The 24,576-nt window shown below is 58.0% G+C and overlaps 7 protein-coding genes across 7 annotated transcripts; 2 read left to right on the plus strand and 5 right to left on the minus strand.

The window, feature by feature from the left end:
* Positions 1-10,643: 10,643 nt before the first annotated feature.
* IUM83_12271 (FACT complex subunit SSRP1) lies at positions 10,644-12,254 on the plus strand (the record flags this gene model as incomplete). Its single annotated transcript, XM_067936888.1, has 1 exon — positions 10,644-12,254. The coding sequence occupies one exon, from the start codon at positions 10,644-10,646 to the stop codon at positions 12,252-12,254; it is 1,611 nt and encodes a 536-aa protein (XP_067800091.1).
* Positions 12,255-12,420: 166 nt separating this feature from the next.
* IUM83_12272 (E3 ubiquitin-protein ligase CIP8) lies at positions 12,421-12,909 on the plus strand (the record flags this gene model as incomplete). Its single annotated transcript, XM_067936889.1, has 1 exon — positions 12,421-12,909. The coding sequence occupies one exon, from the start codon at positions 12,421-12,423 to the stop codon at positions 12,907-12,909; it is 489 nt and encodes a 162-aa protein (XP_067800089.1).
* Positions 12,910-13,036: 127 nt separating this feature from the next.
* Positions 13,037-13,811, minus strand: IUM83_12273 (putative short chain dehydrogenase; the record flags this gene model as incomplete). The annotated part of the gene is made up of 2 exons (XM_067936890.1): positions 13,037-13,603; positions 13,680-13,811. The coding sequence occupies 2 exons, from the start codon at positions 13,809-13,811 to the stop codon at positions 13,037-13,039; spliced, it is 699 nt and encodes a 232-aa protein (XP_067800090.1).
* Positions 13,812-14,107: 296 nt separating this feature from the next.
* On the minus strand, positions 14,108-14,875 carry IUM83_12274 (Short chain dehydrogenase; the record flags this gene model as incomplete). The annotated part of the gene is made up of 2 exons (XM_067936891.1): positions 14,108-14,674; positions 14,747-14,875. 2 exons carry the CDS (start codon positions 14,873-14,875, stop codon positions 14,108-14,110), a joined length of 696 nt encoding a protein of 231 aa, XP_067800094.1.
* A 440-nt stretch (positions 14,876-15,315) lies between these two features.
* On the minus strand, positions 15,316-17,864 carry IUM83_12275 (Zinc ion binding protein; the record flags this gene model as incomplete). The annotated part of the gene is made up of 2 exons (XM_067936892.1): positions 15,316-17,742; positions 17,844-17,864. The coding sequence occupies 2 exons, from the start codon at positions 17,862-17,864 to the stop codon at positions 15,316-15,318; spliced, it is 2,448 nt and encodes an 815-aa protein (XP_067800095.1).
* Positions 17,865-20,274: 2,410 nt separating this feature from the next.
* Positions 20,275-22,011, minus strand: IUM83_12276 (eh domain-containing protein 3; the record flags this gene model as incomplete). The annotated part of the gene is made up of 1 exon (XM_067936893.1): positions 20,275-22,011. The coding sequence occupies one exon, from the start codon at positions 22,009-22,011 to the stop codon at positions 20,275-20,277; it is 1,737 nt and encodes a 578-aa protein (XP_067800092.1).
* A 597-nt stretch (positions 22,012-22,608) lies between these two features.
* On the minus strand, positions 22,609-24,478 carry IUM83_12277 (Sepiapterin reductase; the record flags this gene model as incomplete). Its single annotated transcript, XM_067936894.1, has 2 exons — positions 22,609-22,747; positions 22,827-24,478. 2 exons carry the CDS (start codon positions 24,476-24,478, stop codon positions 22,609-22,611), a joined length of 1,791 nt encoding a protein of 596 aa, XP_067800093.1.
* Positions 24,479-24,576: the final 98 nt, after the last annotated feature.

Below are 24,576 nucleotides of genomic sequence, written 5' to 3' on the forward strand. Positions count from 1 at the left end.
CAGTTCGCTAGGCCACTACTTACCATACCGTTCATTGCAACCCGTTGCGCTCGCTGTCCCAGCTCGCTCCACTACTTACCATACTGTTCGTCCCAACCCGTTACGCTCGCTGTGCCAGGTCGGTGCTTGAAGGTCCCGCAGGTCGCGCTTGAAGGACCATTCATCGTAACCCGTTACGCTCGCTGTGCCAGCTCGCTTCACTACTGGATATACCGTTTGTCCCAACCCGTTACGCTCGCTGTTCCAGCTCGCTCCACTACTACGCGATCGCGTTCGGTGCACGAATGTCCAACATGCTTGAAGATCCTGCGTGCTTGAAGGTCCTGTGGAAGGTGCTTGAAGGTCCGGGATCACCCCTGTCCAGCGCACGTCTTGTATTTCGCGCGCTGTATCGCGAAATGTGTGTGGCACCCCGAATAGCAATATATTCTAACAGAGAGGATTTCGGCCAATCACAGAGCAGTAATAATATATTATGTATTTAGCTCACGCCCAGAAGGTCGTCGTCTATTAACTTTATCGACTTTAGGGCGCATATACGGGTTGCTATATCGCGCACGCAGCGCACCGTCGTCGCTGTGCGGCGCTCGCGTCCTGTGGGGCTCGCAGCGGCGCCCGCCGTCCGCGCCCTGCGTCGCTCCGCCGCGCCCGAATTCGAATTCAAAACGGAAATTTTAGCGGGTGGCAATTTCAGCCTATCACAGCACGAATAAATATAACGCAAGGCTATTTTTGTAATATCGGGCATAGATTAGCCAGTCAAAAGGATGGTGGGATGCCATAGGGTAGGCTACTAATACACTGTCGCCAGGCGGGAAGGGCGCTCCCCCGACGATGCTCTACGGCAGGCTAAGCCCCCAAGATAGAGAACGGACGGACTTACAGACAAACATACAGGATACTCTGTTAGTTGTAGTAGACTAGTTGATCGCCGCGCTTCGCGGCGGTGTGTGTGTGGTTAGTCATAGGCGGTTACGCTCGCTGTTCCAGCTCGCTCCACTATTTGTCATAACCCCTCCGCATCGCTCCGGTGGGTTTACAGTTCGGCGCAACCCGTTACGCTACTTGGCAATCCTTTCGTCTCAACCCGTTACGCTCGCTGTGCCAGCTCGCTCCACTACTGAACATACCGTTGCTCGCAACCCGTTCCGCTCGCTGTGCCAGCTTGCTCCACTACTGAATATACCGTTCGTCCCAACCCGCTCCACTACTGAATATACCGTTCGTCACAACCCGTTACGCTCGCTGTGCCAGCTCGCGCCACTACAACGGATAGCGCTCGGTACTTGTAGGTCCTGCGGCCTTGCAGGTCCGAAGTGCTTGAAGGTCCGGCGTACTTCATCGACAATTTATCGCAACCCGTTACACTCGCTGTGCCAGTTCGCTAGGCCACTACTTACCATACCGTTCATTGCAACCCGTTGCGCTCGCTGTCCCAGCTCGCTCCACTACTTACCATACTGTTCGTCCCAACCCGTTACGCTCGCTGTGCCAGGTCGGTGCTTGAAGGTCCCGCAGGTCGCGCTTGAAGGACCATTCATCGTAACCCGTTACGCTCGCTGTGCCAGCTCGCTTCACTACTGGATATACCGTTTGTCCCAACCCGTTACGCTCGCTGTTCCAGCTCGCTCTACTACTACGCGATCGCGTTCGGTGCACGAATGTCCAACATGCTTGAAGATCCTGCGTGCTTGAAGGTCCTGTGGAAGGTGCTTGAAGGTCCGGGATCACCCCTGTCCAGCGCACGTCTTGTATTTCGCGCGCTGTATCGCGAAATGTGTGTGGCACCCCGAATAGCAATATATTCTAACAGAGAGGATTTCGGCCAATCACAGAGCAGTAATAATATATTATGTATTTAGCTCACGCCCAGAAGGTCGTCGTCTATTAACTTTATCGACTTTAGGGCGCATATACGGGTTGCTATATCGCGCACGCAGCGCACCGTCGTCGCTGTGCGGCGCTCGCGTCCTGTGGGGCTCGCAGCGGCGCCCGCCGTCCGCGCCCTGCGTCGCTCCGCCGCGCCCGAATTCGAATTCAAAAACGGAAATTTTAGCGGGGTGGCAATTTCAGCCTATCACAGCACGAATAAATATAACGCAAGGCTATTTTTGTAATATCGGGCATAGATTAGCCAGTCAAAAGGATGGTGGGATGCCATAGGGTAGGCTACTAATACACTGTCGCCAGGCGGGAAGGGCGCTCCCCCGACGATGCTCTACGGCAGGCTAAGCCCCCAAGATAGAGAACGGACGGACTTACAGACAAACATACAGGATACTCTGTTAGTTGTAGTAGACTAGCCGAGCGCCGCCGCTTCGCGGCGGTGGGTGTGGGTTTGGCCACAGTAGTGTGGGCCGCCTCCGCTTCGCTCCGGCGGGCTGGTTGGTTTGCTTATACAACGCTTGACGTTGGGTATGCCCGCCTCCGCTTCGCTCCGGCGGGCGATGGTTTCGTCAAAGGGATGCATTGCTAATGTGAAACGCACTTCCAAAAAAGACATGTATTTATGTAATTATGAAGTGTGTACTGCTGAATGCCTACTCCGCCTAAGCATCTTCGAATATCTGCCTGTACACAATGTTGTCAGTGTATGCACCGTCGTCTTCCTCCAGCTCCGGATACTCGATCAAAGCCTTGAACTTGGACCTGGATGTAACTCTCGACAGCGCCACGTAGAGCTGTCCGTGGGAGAAGCAGGGTGTCGCCAGATACAAACCTAGGTTCTGGACGGTTTGGCCTTGGGCTTTGTTGATGGTCATGGCGAAAGCTGGTACAACTGGAAACTGCTTGCGTCGCAAGCGGAAGGGGAACTCGCGCGCGTCCCCATCGCTGACGAAGACGATCCTTGGAATTAGAACGTTTTGGCCTATGCGCTCGCCAGTCATGATGGTAGCATGAATAACGTGGGGCTTGAGCTGGACAACCCGTAGTCGCGTTCCGTTGCAGAGGCCCAAGTCGGGGTTCAGGTTTCTCATCATCATAATTGGGGCGCCTTCCTTCAATGTAAGTTTGTGTGGAGGAATACCGTTGATAGTCACCGAATGCAACACCTCCGGCTCGAAGAAGTTTCCTTCGTTGTCGTCATCCACTGAATCCACCGATAGATACTCGCGGGCCTCCCCGGAGAGTCGTTCAGAGACAGCTTGGTTGATGCGGTGCACCACGGCGTTGGTAGTCGTCAAGATGGTCCTGTTGGCGAAGTACTCGTCCGTAGCAACCTCGGGATCGTTGATGTCGGCGTACATCTTATCAATAATGTTCTTCAAACCCCGTGGAACAGCTCCAGGTGTGATTTCTTCGTCTTCAATGTCGTCTCCTTCTTCGTAGATGTTGTCGATCAGCATATCGCGCGGAATCTTCACAAAGTCCCTGCCCAGGGACCTGTTGACCTCGTGTCTACCCTCTCCCACTTGTAGGAGAAACTCCGAGAAAGCTGCGAGCTCTGCGGCGGTGCTTTCGTTACTTGCCGATTGTACACGCATGTTTTCCGTGAGATGCAGCTGCTTGAAGTGTCGCCATAGCGTAGATGACTTCAGACACGCGCCGATGGTCTCCGCTGGTGTGCCGCGCACTACCACCGGCAAAATCTGGCGGAAGTCACCGGAAAGTACAAATACTTTCCCTCCAAAAGGCTCCTGGTCGTTACCCATGATGTCACGCAAAGACCTGTCCACCGCTTCGAAGGCGTGCCTGTGAGTCATTGGAGCTTCGTCCCAGATAACCAAACTGGCTCGCTCGATCAACATCTTGAGGCGCGATTGTTTGTAAATCGCACACGTCGACTTGTCGTTCAGCTTGAGAGGTATCTTGAACGTCGAATGCGCTGTGCGCCCACCCATGAGCAACAGCGAAGCAATTCCACTCGAAGCCACAGCAATCGCGATCTTCCCGGACAGTCGCACCTTCGCCAGGATATGCCGCAGCAGAGTTGACTTTCCTGTACCTCCCGGGCCGTCAATAAAGAACAGCTTGTTGCCTTGAACTGGTGCTTCGGCCGCCTGGATGATTTCGTCGTAAATAGCTCGTTGGCCGTCGTTCAGCTGGCTTTCTTGGTCCACAATGGCTTGAAGGGTAGAGTGCTGGTACCCCTCCAGTTCGCGTCGAATGAGGTTGTTCCGCAGCAGCGAATCCAGCACCAGCCGCGGGTAGTCATCCAGCTGAGGGAGGTCAAAGTCCGCCACTACGTAGCCATTGATTTGGAGCAGGTCGTTAAGGTCCTTGAGTGTGTGGAACCTGATCATGTCTTCCTTCTCCTGTCCTTCCAAGCCCCGGTATGTGTGCGCGAAGTCTTCAGAAAGAACGTCGTAGAATCGATTCCACAGAACGCGAACCTCCGAAACTTGAGAATAAACAATGATCGTCGCGAAGAGCTGGCGGAGTTGGTACGGCATCTTGAAGGCAGCGGCTTCTTCCATACACGCAATCCATTCTGCGTCGTCTTCAAGGTAGCCCAGTTTGAGTGCGGCTTGGCGGTACGACGCATACGTAACACCATCCACTGTCCGAAGCTTGGCAAAGGACTGAGGTCCCTTCCGGTGACACAGCAGTACACGCATGTAGAACCGCTCCATGTCCCGAGGGGTCACATGAACCATCCGCCCAAGCGCCGCTTGGTATTGTTTGCGACGAACCCATTTCTTTGCCTTGTCATCCCATCGGAATAGCTTCGGGATGTCTTGGTACACCATGGTCTTTGCAACTTGGTTCTCCGGAGCCTCGCTCGCACACAATTCGAAGAAGCGGGTCAACATCGAGTGGCGACCGCGAGTGAGAACTCGATCCGGGTTGTCGCTCGAACGGAAGGTCACGAATTGCTCGTTCTCCAGGTGGATCGTCAGCTGTACGATGGAATGCGTCTTGCCTTGAACGGAGAAGTCGAGAAGCCGCATACATGCCTCTATCGGAGATATATACCTTGCGTTCAGGTACCGAAGAATCTCGTTGGGATCCATCCTTGCACCGTTCGACTCCCCGCCCACCGTTTCCACAGTGATTACAGCCTTGTCGGACCCCTTGTAGACGTACTTGTACAGATATTTGACCGCCGTGAGGGCCGTACAAACCTCCACGTTGATATGGCAGTTGTACTTCTGCGAAAGGTAGGGATTGTACGGGACCACCCATTGGTTAATGGTGGCGTTGTCGTACTCCCTTCCCTTGAACTTGAGTACTCCCGGTGGCCGGCGGCGACGTCTGCAGACAGGAAACCCGTTCACGTTTCCTTGGGTAACCTCTACCAACGGCTTCGGGTATCCCTTCGTGCACTTTCCGTCCTTCATGCAGGGGCTGGAGGGGTTCGCCGCGCCACATGGACCATGCATCATGCAAGTGAGGATGGTCTCGTACAGCTGGGGTTGATCTCGGCGTCCGGGAGCTCCGAAGAGCACAACTTGTCGATGATTTGTCTTGTACGCGGCTTGTCTTCGTCTGCGAGAATAATCAGAATGTGTGCGTGTGGGAGGCCCCTCTTCTGGAACTCCACCACGTAGATCCTCGCCAGAACACGTCCCAGTACGCCTTCATCCAAGTCTTTCAGCATCGCCGCCAATTTCTGCTGCCAAACGCGGGCTACAATGTCCGGGCGGTCTTGTGCGCTTTGGTTTGGCTCCGGTATCTTTTCCTGGATCTCGTCCCACGTAGGGTTGCACGTCATAGTAACGAAGACGTCCGGTTTCCCGTACTCCCGCACGATAGCCATGGAATCTTGGTAAGACTTGTACATGGCCCGCGGACTCCCCGAATGCGTAGCTGGTAGAACGATGCGCTTGCCGATTTGGTCCAGGAAGTGTCCCGAGCGACGCTGCGGTTCATCGGGGTGCTGGAGCGCCCCAGTTTCGCGGTTGTACTCCGTCAATAGGGCTTCGCCCTCGCGCAGAACCGCCGTGTTTTCACTTAGAAGCGCGTCTCGAACCCCGCTGTACTGATCGGCGCGAAGTTCAGCTTGATGGGATGCCACCCAACGCAGTTGCTCTTGCTCGCACTTGGCTCGTTGATCTACGCAGTACTGCTGGAATAATCGCCCACCTTGGTGCAGTACCGACTCGTCACCGACTTTCTGGAATAACCGGTAGGCTACATGCTCTCGGAGGGACATTTCACGCTTCTTTCTGCGCACCACGTTGTTCGCATACACGTCTGTGTAGGTCCAACCCAGTTCTCCATGCGGAAGAAGTAGTGGGTACTGCAACGGGTCATACACAGAGTGCGTCTCGAAGAGCCGAAGCAGCGAGTGATCTTTAGTACGCAGAAGGATGTCGCGCGGGCTGTCCAAGTTGCCATCCTCGATAAGAGTCGCCCCAACTTCCGAGACCGTTGGTAGGTTGTGGGTTCGTGGGTTTGACCTCTTCTCGTGCAGCCGGAACACCATATCAACCACCTCCTTTCCCGCCGCCTGGTCGGCGCGCAGCTTCTCCGCGAAGTTGAGATATTGTTGCGCGAACGGATTGCACTCCTCCATCATCTGCTCCATCTCCAGCAGCGTCCCGGCGTGGAGGTCAGCGAAAATACCTCGGCGACGCTCCGCTCGCTGTTGCATGTCTGGATCGACGATGTAGATCTGGGCAAACTTGGGGGGCATGGGCTCGTTTGTGAACGTATCGATACGCGGAAGTAGAGAGCCCAAGTAGTGCCCCATGGCTCCTTGAATACGATACGTGTATACACCACGTTGTCCAGCAACGCTCTCGTCTTGGTTCACGTCCCTGAAGTTGGACCGGTTGCTACAGGAAGCCCCAATCGACGTGAAGGCAAAACTTGGTTGTAGGCACGAATGCGGCGCCGAAACTCGGCATCCGTGTACAACTGGTGCAGTCGCGGAGGCGCAGCTCGTAGTGAAGGTAGCTGCACCGCTCCTCCAAACAACAGCCTTTTTGGACTCTGCAGGCCATTTCCACGCGTTGCAATGAGGGCAGATCGTAGTTGGAGGCAGTCTGTGGCGCCCATTAACGATGTTGTCGCCGCTGAGCATGGAGACTCTGAAATCCTCCTGGTTTGCGAGTGCATGACCTCTGCGAAGAGTGCTGCGCCGTATACGCTCCTGTTGTCGTCGTTCCTCTCTCACCTCCTCCTCTTGAGCGTCTCGAACCGTGGCTTGATACTCCCGAAGAGCCACTCGCTCTGCTTCCGCTTCTTCTTGCGTCAGATTAGCCCGACGTTCTTCCTGGCGAACGCGTTCGCGTTCCTGGCGTTCTTCACGTTCATCTGGCGTTTCTTGCTGGCGTTGTTGGGCGTGTTGTAGACGATCGGTCTCCTGCATGATCTCCCGTTGTTGCTCGGTTTGGTTAGCTCTTCTAGCGGCCTGTAGTAAACGGCTTTGCTCGCGCGCTGTGCTTCGTTCGGCCTCTGTTAATAGAGCCCTACGTGTCCTTTGGCGTTCTGCATCTCTACGTCTTTGACGCTCGCGTTGGGATCCCGTCATGTTCGCCCTTCTAATTCGGGCTCTCTCTCTGTCTCGCGCGCGGCGTCGTTCTGTTTGAGACGCCGTCATTGCAGCGCGCCTCCTACGCGCTGCCTCCGCCGGGGTCGAGCCAGGAACTTGCTCCGTTGTGCTGACATCAGTTGCTACAACTGTAGAATCAACAGGCGCCGCTGCCTGGACCGGAGGTTCTTCTCTGCGGATTGGTGGAGGCCCAACAGACGTGTTTCCGGCCGCAACATGACTCTCGACAGCCGTGACAGTAGCGGCCGTGTCTGTCACGATAAGCGATTGAAATTCCTTGTTTAAGTTGTATCGTTTAGCCCTCCGACGCGCTTGGCGGCGCCTTTTAGCGGCAGGCTCCTCTGGAGCAGCCGGGGTTGCGTTGATACGCTCGTTGTCCCGCAAGGCCTGCTCGATCTCCTCGCGCGTCCATTTCCTTTTCGTTCGAGCCATTCTGGGCTGCGTACACGCAACAGAGTCACATGACGCGTTAGACATAAAGTCTAAGAACACCGTCGCCATTTCCAGGGTCCTATACACGCGCCCCGCCGCGGACACAGAAGCGCAAATAGGTGCGTCCACCTAAAGCGCCGGTCCCATACACGACCACTGGCCCGGAGATGAGGCAGGTCACCCCGGCTTCGCCGAGATCTGCCCCATTTACCCCGGATTGGTATGAGATTTCCCACGCCGCTGGCGGGCGGACGTGGGCACCTCAGGGTCGCGGCTCCCAAGAGCGGTCGCTGCGGCAAGGGCACGCGCAATCCTACGTCGGCGGCGGGTGCCAGCTGCAGTCTTTCTTATCATCTTAAAATGGGTATTGCTACCCACTTTAGAGAAAGTAACGGTCAGTATAGTGGAGAGCTGCAGTACCCAAATGCCATTCTCCAAGGTAATTAAACCCGGGATGCAAGCAAGAGAGCAATGTTGCAGATTCGGGACGGCCTGCCTGGCATCTGTGCGCCAACGGGGAGTCTCGACTACATGGCCGTGTCGTGGAACCCACTGCAACTCCCCGTGGCCCCACCGGAGTAGGCACCAGGCCGCCCTTAATCCCACACTATAATACCTCGACTGCCCTGAAGGTACCAGTTATCCCAACAGGCGGAACTCCCGAAACCGACACTTCTATTACAGTTAGGAAACTATGTAGCTAAGCGTACCTTAGTCCCTGTGCGGCGCTCGCGTCCTGTGGGGCTCGCTGCAGCGCCCGACGTCCGAGCGCTTCCTCGCTCCGCCGCGCGCGGAATTCAAAAGGAAATGTGAGCGCTGAGGCAAAATCGGCCAATCACAGCGCGTTATAATTATCACGCATGGCTATGTTGTAATATCGGGCAAACATAAGCCAGTCCGGAAGATGGTGAGATGCCATAGGGCAGGTTACTAATGCGCTAATGCAGGGCGGTAGGACAATGCGCTACGGCAGGCTGATGCCCCAAGGGCGGAACACGACGAACTTACAGACAAACTTACAGGATACTCGGTTAGTTGTGGTAGACTAGCCGATCGCCGCCGCTTCGCGGCGGTGTGTGTGGTTAGTCATAGGCGGTTACGCTCGCGGTTCCAGCTCGCTCCACTATTTGTCATAGCCCCCTCCGCATCGCTCCGGTGGGTTTACAGTTCGGCGCAACCCGTTACGCTACTTGGCAATCCTTTCGTCTCAACCCGTTACGCTCGCTGTGCCAGCTCGCTCCACTACTGAACATACCGTTGCTCGCAACCCGTTCCGCTCGCTGTGCCAGCTTGCTCCACTACTGAATATACCGTTCGTCCCAACCCGCTCCACTACTGAATATACCGTTCGTCACAACCCGTTACGCTCGCTGTGCCAGCTCGCGCCACTACAACGGATAGCGCTCGGTACTTGTAGGTCCTGCGGCCTTGCAGGTCCGAAGTGCTTGAAGGTCCGGCGTACTTCATCGACAATTTATCGCAACCCGTTACACTCGCTGTGCCAGTTCGCTAGGCCACTACTTACCATACCGTTCATTGCAGCCCGTTGCGCTCGCTGTCCCAGCTCGCTCCACTACTTACCATACTGTTCGTCCCAACCCGTTACGCTCGCTGTGCCAGGTCGGTGCTTGAAGGTCCCGCAGGTCGCGCTTGAAGGACCATTCATCGTAACCCGTTACGCTCGCTGTGCCAGCTCGCTTCACTACTGGATATACCGTTTGTCCCAACCCGTTACGCTCGCTGTTCCAGCTCGCTCTACTACTACGCGATCGCGTTCGGTGCACGAATGTCCAACATGCTTGAAGATCCTGCGTGCTTGAAGGTCCTGTGGAAGGTGCTTGAAGGTCCGGGATCACCCCTGTCCAGCGCACGTCTTGTATTTCGCGCGCTGTATCGCGAAATGTGTGTGGCACCCCGAATAGCAATATATTCTAACAGAGAGGATTTCGGCCAATCACAGAGCAGTAATAATATATTATGTATTTAGCTCACGCCCAGAAGGTCGTCGTCTATTAACTTTATCGACTTTAGGGCGCATATACGGGTTGCTATATCGCGCACGCAGCGCACCGTCGTCGCTGTGCGGCGCTCGCGTCCTGTGGGGCTCGCAGCGGCGCCCGCCGTCCGCGCCCTGCGTCGCTCCGCCGCGCCCGAATTCGAATTCAAAAACGGAAATTTTAGCGGGGTGGCAATTTCAGCCTATCACAGCACGAATAAATATAACGCAAGGCTATTTTTGTAATATCGGGCATAGATTAGCCAGTCAAAAGGATGGTGGGATGCCATAGGGTAGGCTACTAATACACTGTCGCCAGGCGGGAAGGGCGCTCCCCCGACGATGCTCTACGGCAGGCTAAGCCCCCAAGATAGAGAACGGACGGACTTACAGACAAACATACAGGATACTCTGTTAGTTGTAGTAGATGTGCAATAGCGGATACTACGTCGTCCTTGCTCGAAAACTTGTCAGACGCAAAATCCAAAAAAAAAGCCGATATTTTTGACCAGGTAGTGTCTTCCTTCATACACTCTTGTGCACGAGGACCAAGTGCGCGCATTTGGCTCTCAGCAAGACAATTTATTTGCTTTATTGCGGTAACCTGCTGGTATTGTCCATATTTCGTTAAGTAATCCTATTAAGTGGTGTTAGCGTGTTCCTCATGTATTCTGATTGGTTGATATCTGTGTATTTTTAATAAGTAGCCCCGCGAAGTAGCTGTCTCACTAAAAACCGCGGGAACGGCAGTCCACCTATTCCTCCCTCTGCAGCATGGCGGACACGACGCTGAGCAACGTGTTCTGGGGCCACAGCGCCGGCGTGCTGGTGCTGTCGGCCTCGGGCCTGCTGTGGCGCAGCCGCACGACGGAGAGCCAGAAGAAGCTGCTGAAGGACGACATCGTGACGCTGCTCTGGACGCCCGTGGGGCCCAAGTCGCACCACCTCAAGGTCTACCAGAAGGGCGGCAAGTACGTGCGCTTCACGGGGCTCAAGGCGCAGGACGTGCAGCAGCTCAAGAGCCACGTGGAGAGCCACTTCGACCGCGAGCTGGAGCAGGAGAAGGTGGCGGCGGGCGGCGGCAACTGGGGCGACATGAAGTTCGAGGGCCCGAACCTCAACTTCCGCGCGGCCAACGCCAGCGTCATGGAGCTGCCGCTGGAGCAGATCTCGCAGTGCGCGCTGCCCGGCAAGAACGAGGTGGAGCTGCAGTTCCACGAGGACGACACGGTGGCCGGCGACGAGGAGACGCTGGTCGAGATGCGCCTGTACCTGCCGCCCGGCGACGGCGAGGACGAGCTGGTGACGGCCGAGGAGTTCCGCCAGGAGGTGCTGGAGAAGGCCAACATCCGCAGCGTCATGGGCAAGAGCATCGTGGACCTGGACGAGACCATCGGCACCTTCCTCACGCCGCGCGGCCGCTACGGCGTCGAGATCTACGGCTCCTTCCTGCGCATGCACGGCAAGACGTTCGACTACAAGATCATGTACTCCAACATCAACCGCTGCTTCCTGCTGGAGCTGCCCAACGGGCTCAACACGGCCTTCGTCATCAGCCTGGAGGAGCCCATCCGCCAGGGCAAGCAGGGCTACCCGCACCTGGTGCTGCAACTCAGCAAGAACGACGTGCACATCGACGTCAACATGTCCGCCGAGGAGATCAAGAAGTACAACGGCAACATCCACGAGCGCATGTCTGGCGCGCTGCCGCAGATCGTCGCCACACTGTTCAAGTTCATCATCGGCAAGAAGGTGTACACGTCGGGCAAGTTCAAGACGCACAGTGGCGACCGCGCCGTCAAGTGCGCCGTCAAGGCGCAGAGTGGCGTGCTGTTCCCGCTCGAGAAGTCGTTCATGTTCATCCACAAGCCCACCACCTTCATCCGCTACGAGGAGATCGACTACATCGAGTTCCAGCGCTACGCCGGCCAGAGCGGGTCCTCTGCGAGTCGCAACTTCGACCTGCTGGTGAGCTGCAAGTCCGTGGGCGGCGAGGCTGCGCGCGAGTACATCTTCTCGGCCATCGACCGGCGCGAGTTCCCGGAGCTGAGCCAGTTCTTGACGTCCAAGAAGCTTCGCATCCGCAACCTAAAGGAGTCGCACGGCGCCGGCGCCCCCGCAGGCTCGAAGAAGCGCGACTTCAACGAGTATTTAGAGGAGTTAGGCCCGGAGGAGGGCGAGATCGAGGACGACGAGGACGAAGAGGACTCGGACTTTGGCCCCGGCGAGTCCGGTAGCGAGTCGAGCGACTTCAGCGACGAGGAGCTCAGCGGCAAGGAGTCGGACGAGGAGGACGCCGAGGAGGGTGAGTCCTCGTCCAAGAAGGACAAGAAGAAGAAGAAGAAGAAATCGCACAAGAAGCGCAAGTCCAATGATGAAGAGTAAGCTGCAGCAGCAGCAGCCAAAGAGCCTCGCAATACACTTCTCTCTTGTTGCATTATGAGTGTCCTGCGAACGTCCACCTCGAATGTAGCCATGTGGTTTTGTCCGTTACGTCCCCTCTGGTCTTTTGTATCAGAGTTGAAGGGTCCACCACGAGGGCCAGTCCGGAATGGCGACGGAGCTCAGCAGGACGCGCCGACGGCCGCGCCGGCAGCTCGGCCTGGAGGCCCCGGCGAAGCAGCATCTGGCCGAGCGCATTGCGAGTGTCGTGGCGCTGTCGTTGCAGCGAAATGGGCGAGAAACGGACTACGGGGTGCTGGCAGCAGGGAAGCAGGGGCTGTTGGCGTCGGCGCTGCGCTTGGCAGAGCAGAACGTGGCCGACATGACGGCGTTTCTGCGGCGGCGAGAGGCGGAGGCTGCAGAGGTCACGGCGAGCCAAGAGCAGAGGGTGGAGGAGTCCGCGTCCTGCTGCTGCGAGGGTGAAGAGTTAAATGTGTGCGTCATTTGTCTGGACGGGAACATGTCCACAGGGGAGAACGCGCTGGGCGACGAGAGCGCGGTGTCCTTGCCTTGTGGCCATGTTTTCCACGCTCGGTGCATTGCTCAGTGGCTGCGCTATCGACGGGTGTGTCCTGTGGACCGACGGCCGGTAGACTGACGTCGACATAGCGAAAGTGATGTACCAACAGCTCCAGAAACAACAGTATTTGAAGGTAATGAACGTGCTTCCTGAGGGCGCTAGCATCAACTTAGCCATTGCCTTTCAGCTGCTGCTCTTCTTGCGGTTACCATGGCAGGGAGTTGCCAAGGAAGTCGAGGTATTTGCCGCTGTCCACTGGCTTGGCGTTGGTGATGACCTTCGTAAGCCCCGCGACACTCTCATCGGGCGTCACTTCGCCCTTGTGGCCGGTCATGCGTGTGACGACGTAGCCAGGATGCAGCGCCAACGTGGTGATCTTGTCGCTCCGGAGGTCGATAGCGAGACTCGTGTTCAGCATGTTCAGCGCCGCCTTCGAAGTGCGGTAGCCATACTTGCCGCCCGTGTCGTTCTGGGCAATGCTGCCGCGCTGCGACGAGATCTGCGCCACTGTTGCCGAACCGCGCTTTGCCACTGCCAGCTTCAGATTGGGCAGGAATGCTTTGGTCACGAGGAACGGGCCCACCGCGTTGACCTCGAAGAGTTTCATCAGATCAGCCTTGGCGACGCCGAGAAGGTCAGCGCCGTGGCTCATGCCGGCATTGTTAACGAGCAAGTCAATCGGCTCGCCCTCCAGCTGCTCCGCCGCCTTGGCGATCGAGTTCTCGTCGGCCACGTCCAGCGAGACGACTCTGGACACCGCCAGCTCCTTCAACTGTGCAATGCAAGACACGATACTAGAGTCAGGCAACCATGCACGATAACGAGCAAAACAATGTCAACTCACGTACGTCGGTGGCGCCGTCGACGTCACGAGCAGCAGCGATGACCTTCCACCCGTTGGCCACATAGTGCCGAGCGAAGGCCAGGCCGATGCCGCGGTTGCTACCAGTGATCAGGACCGTCTTCGTGTCGACAGTCATCCTTCAAAATGATCGCTCTGCTCAATGAGACCGTGCAAAATGTGAAGCGACGGGCTCTCGAAAGACAGCAAAGCAGTGGCGCAGCGGCTGCGCTGGATAGCGCACGGTTGGATTATGGACGCAAGGTTCGAAGACGCTAGTGCGAGATAATCTTGGTATTGTTGCAACCAGTCAGTCAACCAACAAACAAACCTTGTTGCTCATTTTGCCATCGAAGGCCTTACACTACATGACACGATGTCGAGCCATTCATGGCGATGGTTTTACTTACCACACCGCTCAGCGCGTTTGGAAGCTTACCACAGCAGGATGTCGCCGCGGAAGTGGAAGTACTTGCCGCTGTCCTCAGGCTTGGCGTCAGCGATGATCTTGGTGAGGCCCGCGACGCTCTCCTCCGTCGTGACTTCCCCCGTGTGGCCTGTCATGCGCGTGACGACGTAGCCCGGGTGCAGTGCCAGCGCGATGATCTTGTCGTCCTTGAGGTCGACTGACAGGCTCTTATTGAGCATGTTGAGCGCCGACTTGGAGGCTCGGTAGCTGTATCTGCCGCCGGACCCGTTGTCGGCGATGCTCCCCATGCGAGACGTGACCTGCCCCACCGTCGCCGAGCCGTTCTTGGCCACGGCCAGCTTAAGGTTGGGCAGCAACGCGCGCGTCATGAGGAAGGGGCCCACGGCGTTCACCTCGAAGAGCTTCATCATCTCGGCCTTGGTGACGTCCGGGATGCCGCCGCCGCCGCCCATGCCGGCGTTGTTGATCAGCAGGTCGATCGGTTCGCCCTTGAGCGTCTCGGCCGCCTTGGCGATGGACGCCTCGTCGCTGATGTCCAGCGGGACGATCTTGGCCACCGCCAGCTCCTTCAGCTGGTGAGTGCAACGCAGGACAGCACAGTCAATCGGAAGGTAGGGAGACCAAAACCAGCTGCATCAACGTACGTCGGTGGCACCCTCGACATCACGAGCTGCAGCGATGACCTTCCAGCCGTTGGCCACGTAGTGGCGCGTGAAGGCCAGCCCGATGCCGCGGTTGCTGCCGGTGATAAGCACGGTCTTGGCGACACTCATGGTGATTCAGGTGCCGAACTGATCGATTCAGAAGTGAGAAGATCCCCCGCGATGGGACAAGAAGGCAGGCTGATCAGCCAACACCAACACCAGCGCGCATGGAGATGTAAGTAGATATCCTGTATCGTATTGCACGCTCTTACATTAACTACAACTAATAGCTCGCCACGAGCACCAGCGGCAAAAAGGAAAAAGGAATGGCTCGTGCGAGGGAGGCGGACGCACCGCTAGTAGTATAATAGCCTCTCCTTGAGTCCTGGTAATCCATCACTGCGGCTGCTGGCCAGGAAGGAACAACACCAGGGGCCTCCGTTCATTTGATCGCGTGCAGGTGTACCTCTCCGCTCGACCAGCTCGGCCCCGCCATGGTCGACAACTTCTAAAACAGCCATGTCGCTCCTCCGCTGAAAAGGGTGCTCGTCTTGGTCGGGACCTCAACTTCACGCGGACAACTTGCTCTTTTTATCGGAAGTCAGCGGCGCGTCCTGCTGCGAGTTCTCCAACCGGCGTTTCCGCTCGTTTGCTAGATGCGAGGACTCCTCGCCAGCAACTGCGGCCAGGGCGCTCAGCTGCAGTGTCGAACCATTTGACGGAAGACCCGTAGACTCGGACGACGCCACCAGCGACAAAATGTCCTCGATTGAAGAGTTGCGCGGGAAACCCGACTTGAAGCCGCCCAGCGAGCTCAGCTTGTCATACGAGGCGCTTGTGGACAGTGAGCTCAGATTCGAGAACGACGGGAAGCTGCTAAGGTGGTCGCTGGAGCCGAAGCGAGACAGCATGTCCGAGCTCGGCACGCGTGCCATCTTGTCGGATGACGGAACCCTTGGAATTCGTTGCTCACCACCGCCCATGGTGTGGAGCTTATCCATCGATGGGATGCGCGGCAGTTTGTCGAGCGACGCAACGCGAGGAAGCTTGTCCATGGACGGCACACGGGGCATCTTGTCCATGGACGGCACGCGTGGGAAGATACCCGACGAGCTGCGCGGCATCTTGTTCAGCGGCTTGGGAATCTGAATCTGGTTGCCTGAACCAGAAGAAGCTGGAGTATTGTGACTGGGGCTGAGACGCTTGGTAACGCCAGTGCTAGTAGAGCTAGTCGTCACGTTCGTTGCAGTGGAAACGGCACTGCTGCTGTCGTTGCTGCTGCTGCTAGATTCTGTTTGGGGGTTGACGTCTGCTTCCCGCTGCTGCTCTTCCTTAATGCTAGTCTCGCCCAACCTCCTTCGCATGCTTGGTGTAGAATTGTCCTTGTTCTGCTGCTTGTTGTTGTCATTTGCATTTTCCATATCCCGAGCGTTCTGAGCTGAAGGAGCTGTTGCTCCTCCACGCGGACTGTTCGGTCCGTGGTCCTGCAACAAGTTCGAGAGCTGCTCCAGCGACTGGATGCGCGGGAAATAGGCGTTTAGACCTTCGCCAATAGACAAGGGTTTCGGCAGTCCAGCAGTCTGCGTGTCGAATCCGCTGCTCGTCATCGTGTTCTGGGTATCCGTCGACGCGTACGAACCGCTGGGGTTCATTCCGCCGAAGCCGGAAGACGTCGCATGCTGGAAGTTCTCGATGCTGGCCACGCGCGGGAACAGGCACGAGAAGCTGTCGATGGACGACACGCGCGGGAACGCGTCGCCGGAGTTGCCGTCCATGCCGGAGCTGCTAGGCGGCTTGTTGTCCTGGCCCTGGTTCGGAGGTGGGCCTTGGCCTTGGCCCTGTGTCTGCGCGCCAGCAATGCCGAGCATCGACACGTTGCTGTGGTCGCCATTAAATAGGTGGGAGGAGATGTTATTGCTCTGCTGCGGAGGGTGCAGAGGCGGCTGCACGGGCATGCCGCCCGGTCGGCCTGGGGCTCCGTAGTTGGGCTGCTGCACCTGCGGACCTGGAACAGGTCGCGGCTCCTGCTTCGTCATTGGCTGCACTGCTGCGGGCGGGTACCCTCCCTGCTGAGGCTGCGGCGGCTGCTGCTGCTGCGGGTGGGGCGGGCGCATCGCCGCCGGGTTTCCCGCTGCAGCTGCGTATCCGATGGACCTGGCAGCGGCGAAGCGGTTCTTGTCCCTCGACAACTCGGACTCGAGCCGCTTCTCGCGCCGCCGCTGGTTGTACTGCTCCCTCTCGAGGTACGTCTTCTCGAGCTCGGCCAGGTCCTTGCGGATGCTCTCCATGTCCTCCTTGGACACCTCGTCCTCTCGGCGGCGGAAGATGATCTTGCCGATGCACTGGTCGCCCGTGTACTTCTTGGAGATGCGCATGGGGTCGCAGTTCAGCAGCTTGCTCAGGAACGTGCGCAGCGTGGTGCCCTCGGCCAGCGGCAGGTTGCCCTTCTTGAACTCCTCGATGAGGCGGTCGCAGTACGCGCTCTCCTCGGCCGTCCACTTGCCCTTGCGCATGGCCGCGGGCGGGTTGCTCTGCTGGGCGGCAGCGTCTCCGTTGGCGGCGGCCGGGGGCGTGCCCGCCGCCGCGTTGCCGTCGAGCACGTGCGTCTTGCTGTCGACGGGGTATCCGCCGTTGTCCTGCTGCTGTTGCTGCTGTTGCTGTTGTTGCTGCATCTGCGCCGCGTACTGTTGCTGCTGCTGCTGCTGCGTGAGGAGCCGGCGCGGCGCCTGGATGGGCGTCCAGCACGTGGGGCAGACCTTGTCCTTGCTGAGCCAGCGCTCGATGCACGCGGCGTGAAACTGGTGGTGGCACGGCTCCAGTAGCAGGTCCACGTTGGGGCTGTAGCACACCAGGCACGAGCCGGGCGGCGGCGGCATGTAGGCGCCCGGGGGCGCGTCGGGGCGGCCGTTGTAGGGCTGCGGGGGCAGGTACGCGCCCATGGCGCTGGGGTCGGCGCGGGGGATGTGCAGCGCTTCTCCCGTTCCCATGGCGCTGCGCTGGCGGGGGGAGGCAGGGGGCGGGGGGCACAAGCGCGGAAGGATTAGTGCGGCGGCGCAGGAGCTGGAGCTGCAGGCGGCGGCTCTGCTTGGCTGCTTACCTTGACGGCCGATACTTCCAGAGAGAAAATAATGGGAAGAGACGAGCGAGAAGCGCGGTTCCCGCCGTCTGGTGGCCGCCCGCTCGAAATAGCCTCGACTGCCGCCCCGTGGACGAAACAAGGGTGCGCTTTGCAGCAATTCGGGGCGTTTAGCGGACAAATCGGCGCGGCTGATGGGACGCTTCTTTTCGGCCCGGCTATGCAGGTCCAAGTCTCGCTCGGCGCCAGCTCTCCCGCGTCACTCGGTTCTGGTGCAGCGAAACAAGCTGAAGCTGCTGACCTGCTTCAGCCCTCCCTCAGGGACAGGGCCTGCTGGCGCGACAGCAACGGCAGCAACAGCTCCGGCTCGCTCGCTCACTGGCGGCGGCAACAGCTCGCTCCTGCTGGCGGAGCGTTGGCAACGCGTCCGAGAGCTTTGCGGACCCGCTGGCCAGCGTTGGTGATCCTTTGGCCGCGGCCGTCATCCCTCGCTCCGAACAGCTCTGAAACGACGCGGCTGGCTGGATATCGGAGCCCGCACCACTACTGCTACCAGCAGGGCAATTTGCGAGCAAGCGCTGCTGCTCGCTTAATACACGTACCGGTACGCACGGCCGAGCCCGAGATCTGCTGCGGCCAGCGACGAACCCGGTTGAAGGCGTCAACGCGCTCGCCTCGTTTCGCGCCGGTTGAACTTGGGCGCCTCGGTGGCGAAGAGCGGCCACGCTGTTAACGAAGGCAAGCACAGCCCAGCTCATTCAGCATGGCAGGGCTCCCGCAGGCCCTGCCCTCCACTCAACAACTCTGGCGTGGAGGGACCTGCCCTAGCGGATCCCTTTCATTCCTGATACCGGCCATATCGGATGCATTCATCAAGTCCTTCCTTATGCATGGGTAGCTTTTCTCACAGCTTGTTTTCTTCGCGAAGTTCTGCTGGTTCGCTTGTCGTTCTTAAACGAAAGAATCGACATGAGCATGTAACGGGTGGTTGCCAACAAATTGTTCAACTTGTTGGTGCGCCATCAGAACAGGCAGGGATAAACAACGACAAACTCAGCACGCTGAATGAAAGCACAGTAATGCTGTAAGCAAGCAAACGAAATGCTGTAAGCATAAAGAGCAGGAAAAAAATAGCCTAAGAGAATCACCAAAATTCTCCACACAACAACAGGAAAATTCCAGCATCGCTGTAGAATACTTGCGCGGAAATGAGATTTACTCGATGTTGTCCCTAGCTTTTTTATTGTGCCACCAGCACATGAATTATTGTGCAGAATCCATCTTCCTCATGACATTACAGCTATCGTCAACAAAGCAAGACCGTCCCAGGATTCCGGCTTCCTTGCAATGGCTGTCATCATATCGGGTACCAAATCCTGGCGCACTCGATGTTACTAGTAAGTTGGAGCTCGTTATCGGCATCTAGCTCTATCGCCAGCTACTCCAGAATCGCCCGGGTGCGATCTGCGTGTAGAACTGATGTTACTGCTATAGCTGATACCCTCCTGGCAACCGCTATCAGCTACGACAGGGTGATCTGTGGCGCGTAGAGTGGGACCGCTTCCTAGATTCAACCAGCGAGAAAAGGGCCATTGTGCGACTTCTTTGCTGGCACTAAAACTGCGCTTTCGCGGAGCAAATCGCTGTCCACCCCAATATTTCGTAGCATAAAACCAGGCTGGGGATGCCTTGATAGGAGTGCCCCACCACCAAAAATTTTCGCGCCTCGACTGGCATTCGTCCACGGGCCGGCAATTCCAACCGCGCTATCTCGCTCGGCCCAGCGCGCTCGTCGAGGAATGGGTGGCGGTCGTGAGTCACCAGCACGCGGTAGCCAAACGGATGTGGGCGTGGGGGATCCGCAGCACGCAGTGCAGAACGCACCACCAAAAAGCTGCTGTTGCCGCCACCTCGAGTGCCTGCCCGCCGGACTCAATGAAACTCAATTCACCACGCGTCACGCGTGACAGCTTCAACTTCAGGATCCGTTTACGTACTTGCAGTTCAAATTCGATGTTCGTGGACGCAGCGTCCACCCAGTCAGGACGCACAGTTTCTGCTTGGTCGACAGCGGACACGCTGTAGCCATCTCTGCTTCAACTGGTGCAACTTCAACCCATGCAAGGCCGTGCGCGCATTGACGAGCTTGAACGCCAGTCGACGCTGAAGCGCACCGACATCGCCCATGTGCTCCTTGCTTGCATCTTGAGGCTCGTCCTGTGACGAGGCGGTCGATCATGTGTTCCCACTTGATCTTTTCTCTTGGGGCTTTGCTCTCTTGTTGGTCCGCCCAACGGGCTCTGGCCGAGGGCCGTTCACAATTCAAACGGCGGTACGGACAGTCAAGACGGACATCCAAGACGAGAATGGAAGAGGAATACATGGATTAAAAAGTTGCTGCTCATAGGATGCCGCCACCCTTCGCATCGGAGACGGCGGTGCCCCTCTACGCCTAGACAATGGTGGGCCTGCGAATGGCACTGGGCTGCGGCGAGCTGCCCATGCCGTGGGGCTGCTCCTTCCCACTCGACGGCGGCACCAGCGACGCCGGCAGCTCTGTAGGAACGGGCTCGCCCGCTTTGGCCCTGGCGCAGAGATGCATGGCCACTGCGAACTGGTCGGCGTCCAGGCTGCCGGCGTCCGACTGGTCGGCGAGGTCCCAAATGGCGCGCAGCGTCTCGTGCGAGACGGAGGCCGACGCCTGCTTCTGCAGCGGAGCCATACAGCTCGCCCCAGTAGCGCGGCCAGCGGAGTCCACCGCCAGCGTGGCGAAGACGGCGTCGTACTCGGCCTTGCAGCCCAGCAGCGCCTCCTCCCACTGAATTCGCCCGCTAGGCGCGACGCTAGCGAATGGGTTGGTGCTGGGGGCGCTGGCTGTGTCGGAGCTCTCTACGCCGGCGATCCCGACGCGCGTGTGCTTGGGCAGGGACGCCATCAGAGCGGGGATGTCCTTCGTGAGCATGTCGTCGATGTCCTGCAGCTCGCGCGACTTGAGGGACGGAAACTTGGTGAACTTGCGGTCGGCGCACTGGCGGACAAAGGCGTCGATGGACGGGAAGTCTCCTGGAGGCAGGTGATACTTGCGCTGCACCTCGCGGAAGTTCTCCGCCATGTTCTCGAGCAGCTCGCGCTGCTTTTTCTCCATCCCAAACACGGACGGCATCTTGTCTCGCAAATGGCCCAGAAGACACGCGTGCACCTTGGCGAGTCGAGCTCGCTTTACCAGTTCGTTTACTTTCCGAACGGCTGCATGCTGCGGCAGCGCACGCAGTTCATCCAACAAGTCTCGTTCTTCGGCGTCGAAAAGCGCTTCGGGCGTGCTGTTAGCGCCGTCTTCCCCGTGCTTTTGGCGCGGCTGCGACCAGAAGGAGCCCAGATATACGCGCATGACCTCGGGGGTCTTCAGCACCTTGCCCAGAGACCACATCAGGGCGCCATAGACTCGAAGCAGGCGCTGCTGGTCGACTTGATCGGCCTTGTTCAGCACACAGCGCACCTTGTCGCTATGTCCCTGCAGCACTTCGATGACGCGCTGGAACTCATCCGAGATGTCGAGCTTGTGCGCGTCAAAGAGCAGCAAGATGAGATCCGAGCGCTCAGCGAACCAGCGAGCGACCTGCGTGAAGTCGTAGCCGCGTGCAATGCGTTGCTTCTCGCCGCTCAGAATGCCAGGAGTGTCTACGATCGTTAGCTGCTCAAGCACTGGAGCAGGAAGCTGAGCCGCCTCGAATTTGTTGAGGAAAGCGGTGCCAAACATGGACAGCCCGCCGTAGGGCAGATCAGGCGACACGCACGCGGCGTTGCCTGGGACTGTGCGCTCCTCCTCTCCGTGCATGACAGCAACGAAACGGTCCGTCGTGGGCTCCGGTCCGACACGTTGACCAGGGAATGGTCTACCCAGCAGGTACTCGATGAAAGAGGTCTTGCCCACCGAGTACTGCCCGATCATGAGCACCTGGGGCTTGGCTTCAAAGTCGGCGTCGCTCAGCAGCGGCGAGTGGAATTCACCGAAGTCATAGCGTTTTTCCAGCGGCTTGAGCTTGTTGGCGTACAACTTCTTGAGTCCGTCGATCACCTCGCGGCTCTTGGCTGCAATTTCGGCCCCTTCGCCGCCTGCGTGGAGCTCGGCGCCACCCTTGCCGGGCACGGAAGCAGAGCGCTGGGCTCGAGGGCTCAACACCTTGGACATGGCGGGGATCTGGCAGCTAGCTTTAAGGAGAGCAAATGCTGGTATGATCACAGTGATCCTGCTGCGCGTCTATTGGGCCTTGAAACCCCCGCTGGAACAACGGCTGCAGAGTGTTTGTCAAATAGTTGCCGACGTTGAAGTGGACATGGCTACATTTACGCTGAATCATTCACCTTAAATGTCGGACTCAATGATGCGCTTTCGACGGAGTATTACCTCCTCGCCGCTTGCTTTTCGTGCTCTTCGCTGCAAAGCGCTTGAGTTCGTCGTAGGTGAGCGCGCGTTCGTCTTCCTCTTCTTCCCCCAATTCCTCCCCGCCGGCACCTCCGCTAGCGTCGTTATGATGGGGGCCCCGCTTGTCGTTGCCAGTTCTCCTAGAATTTGCTGCCATTTCCTCGCAGTTTGACGGACGTCCAGCGCTTGCTGCCGCAAGTGCACCAGTAAACTGACGTTGAGACAGTGAATTCCGGAAGGATAAGCGGCGGGACTGTTGCTGCTGCAGCTTATTCACTGATCGCTTGGGATTCGGCGTCGACGGGTTGCTACTCACTTCGGGAATCGAAGACGAATACGGGAGGGTTTGAGCTGGTAGCTCAATTACTCCATCGACACCTCCAAAGGACGGTACGTGCACATGCAGTTTTTGACGTGGATCTGATGGCAGTGTCGGAGGACCGTGTCCGACTGGAAGCGGCGAACCATCGGTGCTTGTTTGTGCTTGAGGTTGACTCTGACCCTGGGATTGCCGTGCCTTGGCAGGTGAAATCTCGCTTGATTCGCCGTTGGCTTTACTCTGCAATAGCTCTGTCGTATACATCTCAATGGCTTGTAGGTACTCGATGACGTTGGTGTCTGTAATGCCTTGCCCAAGAGCTGTAGCGTTTCCGGTCGCGGCGCCACCTGAAGCAGCTCCAGAAGCTGCATGTGCTAGCGTATTGTGCACGGAGTGTACCGACGCCTTTATTCTTCCCAGCACGGCATCACGTTCTTCAATTTCAGCGTCCAGCTCGTCACAAGCTTGTTGATTCACGCGTAAAGCTGCTTCTACTCGACGGCACTGCTGCTTTTGTGAGGCACGACTTGCTATGCCCTCGCGAGCCTTGAAGGCCTCGATTTGTGCGGTGAGTGCTGCCACTTGTGTTTGAAGCGCCACCTCCTCACGACTCAACTCCTCAACACGCTTGAAACGCTGGAAATTTGCTGCGTCGCGAGCGAGCAAGTCACGAGCAAGAGCTGATGCATCCTGCAGCCCCGTTCTCTCGCGAATAGCGGCGAAGGCTTGATCATATTTGGCAACCAGGCTGTCAGGCACCGACGTCAACGCTCGATCCACTCCAATTTTCCAAGACGACAACGCCGTGACTCGTGAGAGTGCCCCAGCACCACCCTTCGCTTTGCTTTGCTCTGAGCTCGCATCAAGTAGCTCCGATACCCCGAAGCCCGCACCCGAGCTCTGCAGCTCGCTTGCGGCGATGCGCACTCCCGTTTCGTGACGCCAATGCGCGATGCTGTGCTTCAGTTCTTGAAACTGGTGCTCGTACTCGAACTGCTCGCGCTCGGCAGCTTCCTGCAGTTGTGCGACTTCGCGGGCGAGTGCGTCACGAGCTTGGGTTGCTCGAGCCAAGTCCGCTTTCGCTTGTCCATGCCGTGCCTTCGAAACACTAGCTTCGCGCTCAAGTTTCTTGTAAATACCGTCGAAAATCGTGCGGTCTCGTCGGGCAGCGTCCACCCGAGCAAGTAGATGTTTGTTTGCGGAGTCCACCTCGTTCTTGCGAACGAGTGCGAGCTCCAGTCGGTTTTCCGCCATGCGAAGCTTTCCTGCCGCCGCAGCGGCGGCTGCAGCGGCGGCTAAGGGTTTTCCCGGCGTTCCAGCCTCACCGTCGCCAGCAATTGCAGCGGCCGCCTCGTGAGCTGGAATAGGCTGCAGCGCAAGTCTCAACGCTGCCAGTTCTTGAGTCTTTCGGACCATGATCTGCTCCGTTCGTTCCACTTGGCGCTGGGTCTTGGCCAGCTTCCGCGCGAACATGGCGAGGGTGGATCGGAGTTGTTCGACGCGACTCCGCTTCTCCTGGCCGAGCAGTTCTCGAGCAGCTCTTGCTTCAATGGAGAGCTCTTGCTTGAGCAGCTTGTTCTGGTTCTGCAGTCGTTGGATGGTCTCGCGAGGCGCTTGCACGGAAAACACGGCCGGGTGCGATCCCAGCGGCTTCTTGGCTGGACTGGAGGCGGCAAACGCGATGGTTCCTGCTCCAAGCACGCCGACCACACTCTTTCGCCGCGATCGTCCTGCAGTCTCGACTACAGGCGTCGTCAGGGCATCAGGAGTGTCGGCTTCATCGCCGCCCGGGTGGTGGTGGCTCGCCAACGTCAGTCCTGCGATGATACCCAGCGTCGTGTTGGTACCCAGGAGGCGAGTCACAGCGTCAGAGCTCGCGTCGCCATTGGTCTCTGGACGAAGGTCTCCGCTCATTATCTCTGTGCAAGTACGACTAGAAGGCGGGGAGTTTCAGGTGGTGCAAGTGCACTTGTCAGCAGTCTATTGTTTGACATTATAGGTCCCGAGACATG

Source organism: Phytophthora cinnamomi (genome assembly GCF_018691715.1).
Source record: "Phytophthora cinnamomi strain GKB4 chromosome Unknown Contig2, whole genome shotgun sequence".
Classification (NCBI taxonomy): Eukaryota; Oomycota; class Peronosporomycetes; order Peronosporales; family Peronosporaceae; genus Phytophthora; species Phytophthora cinnamomi.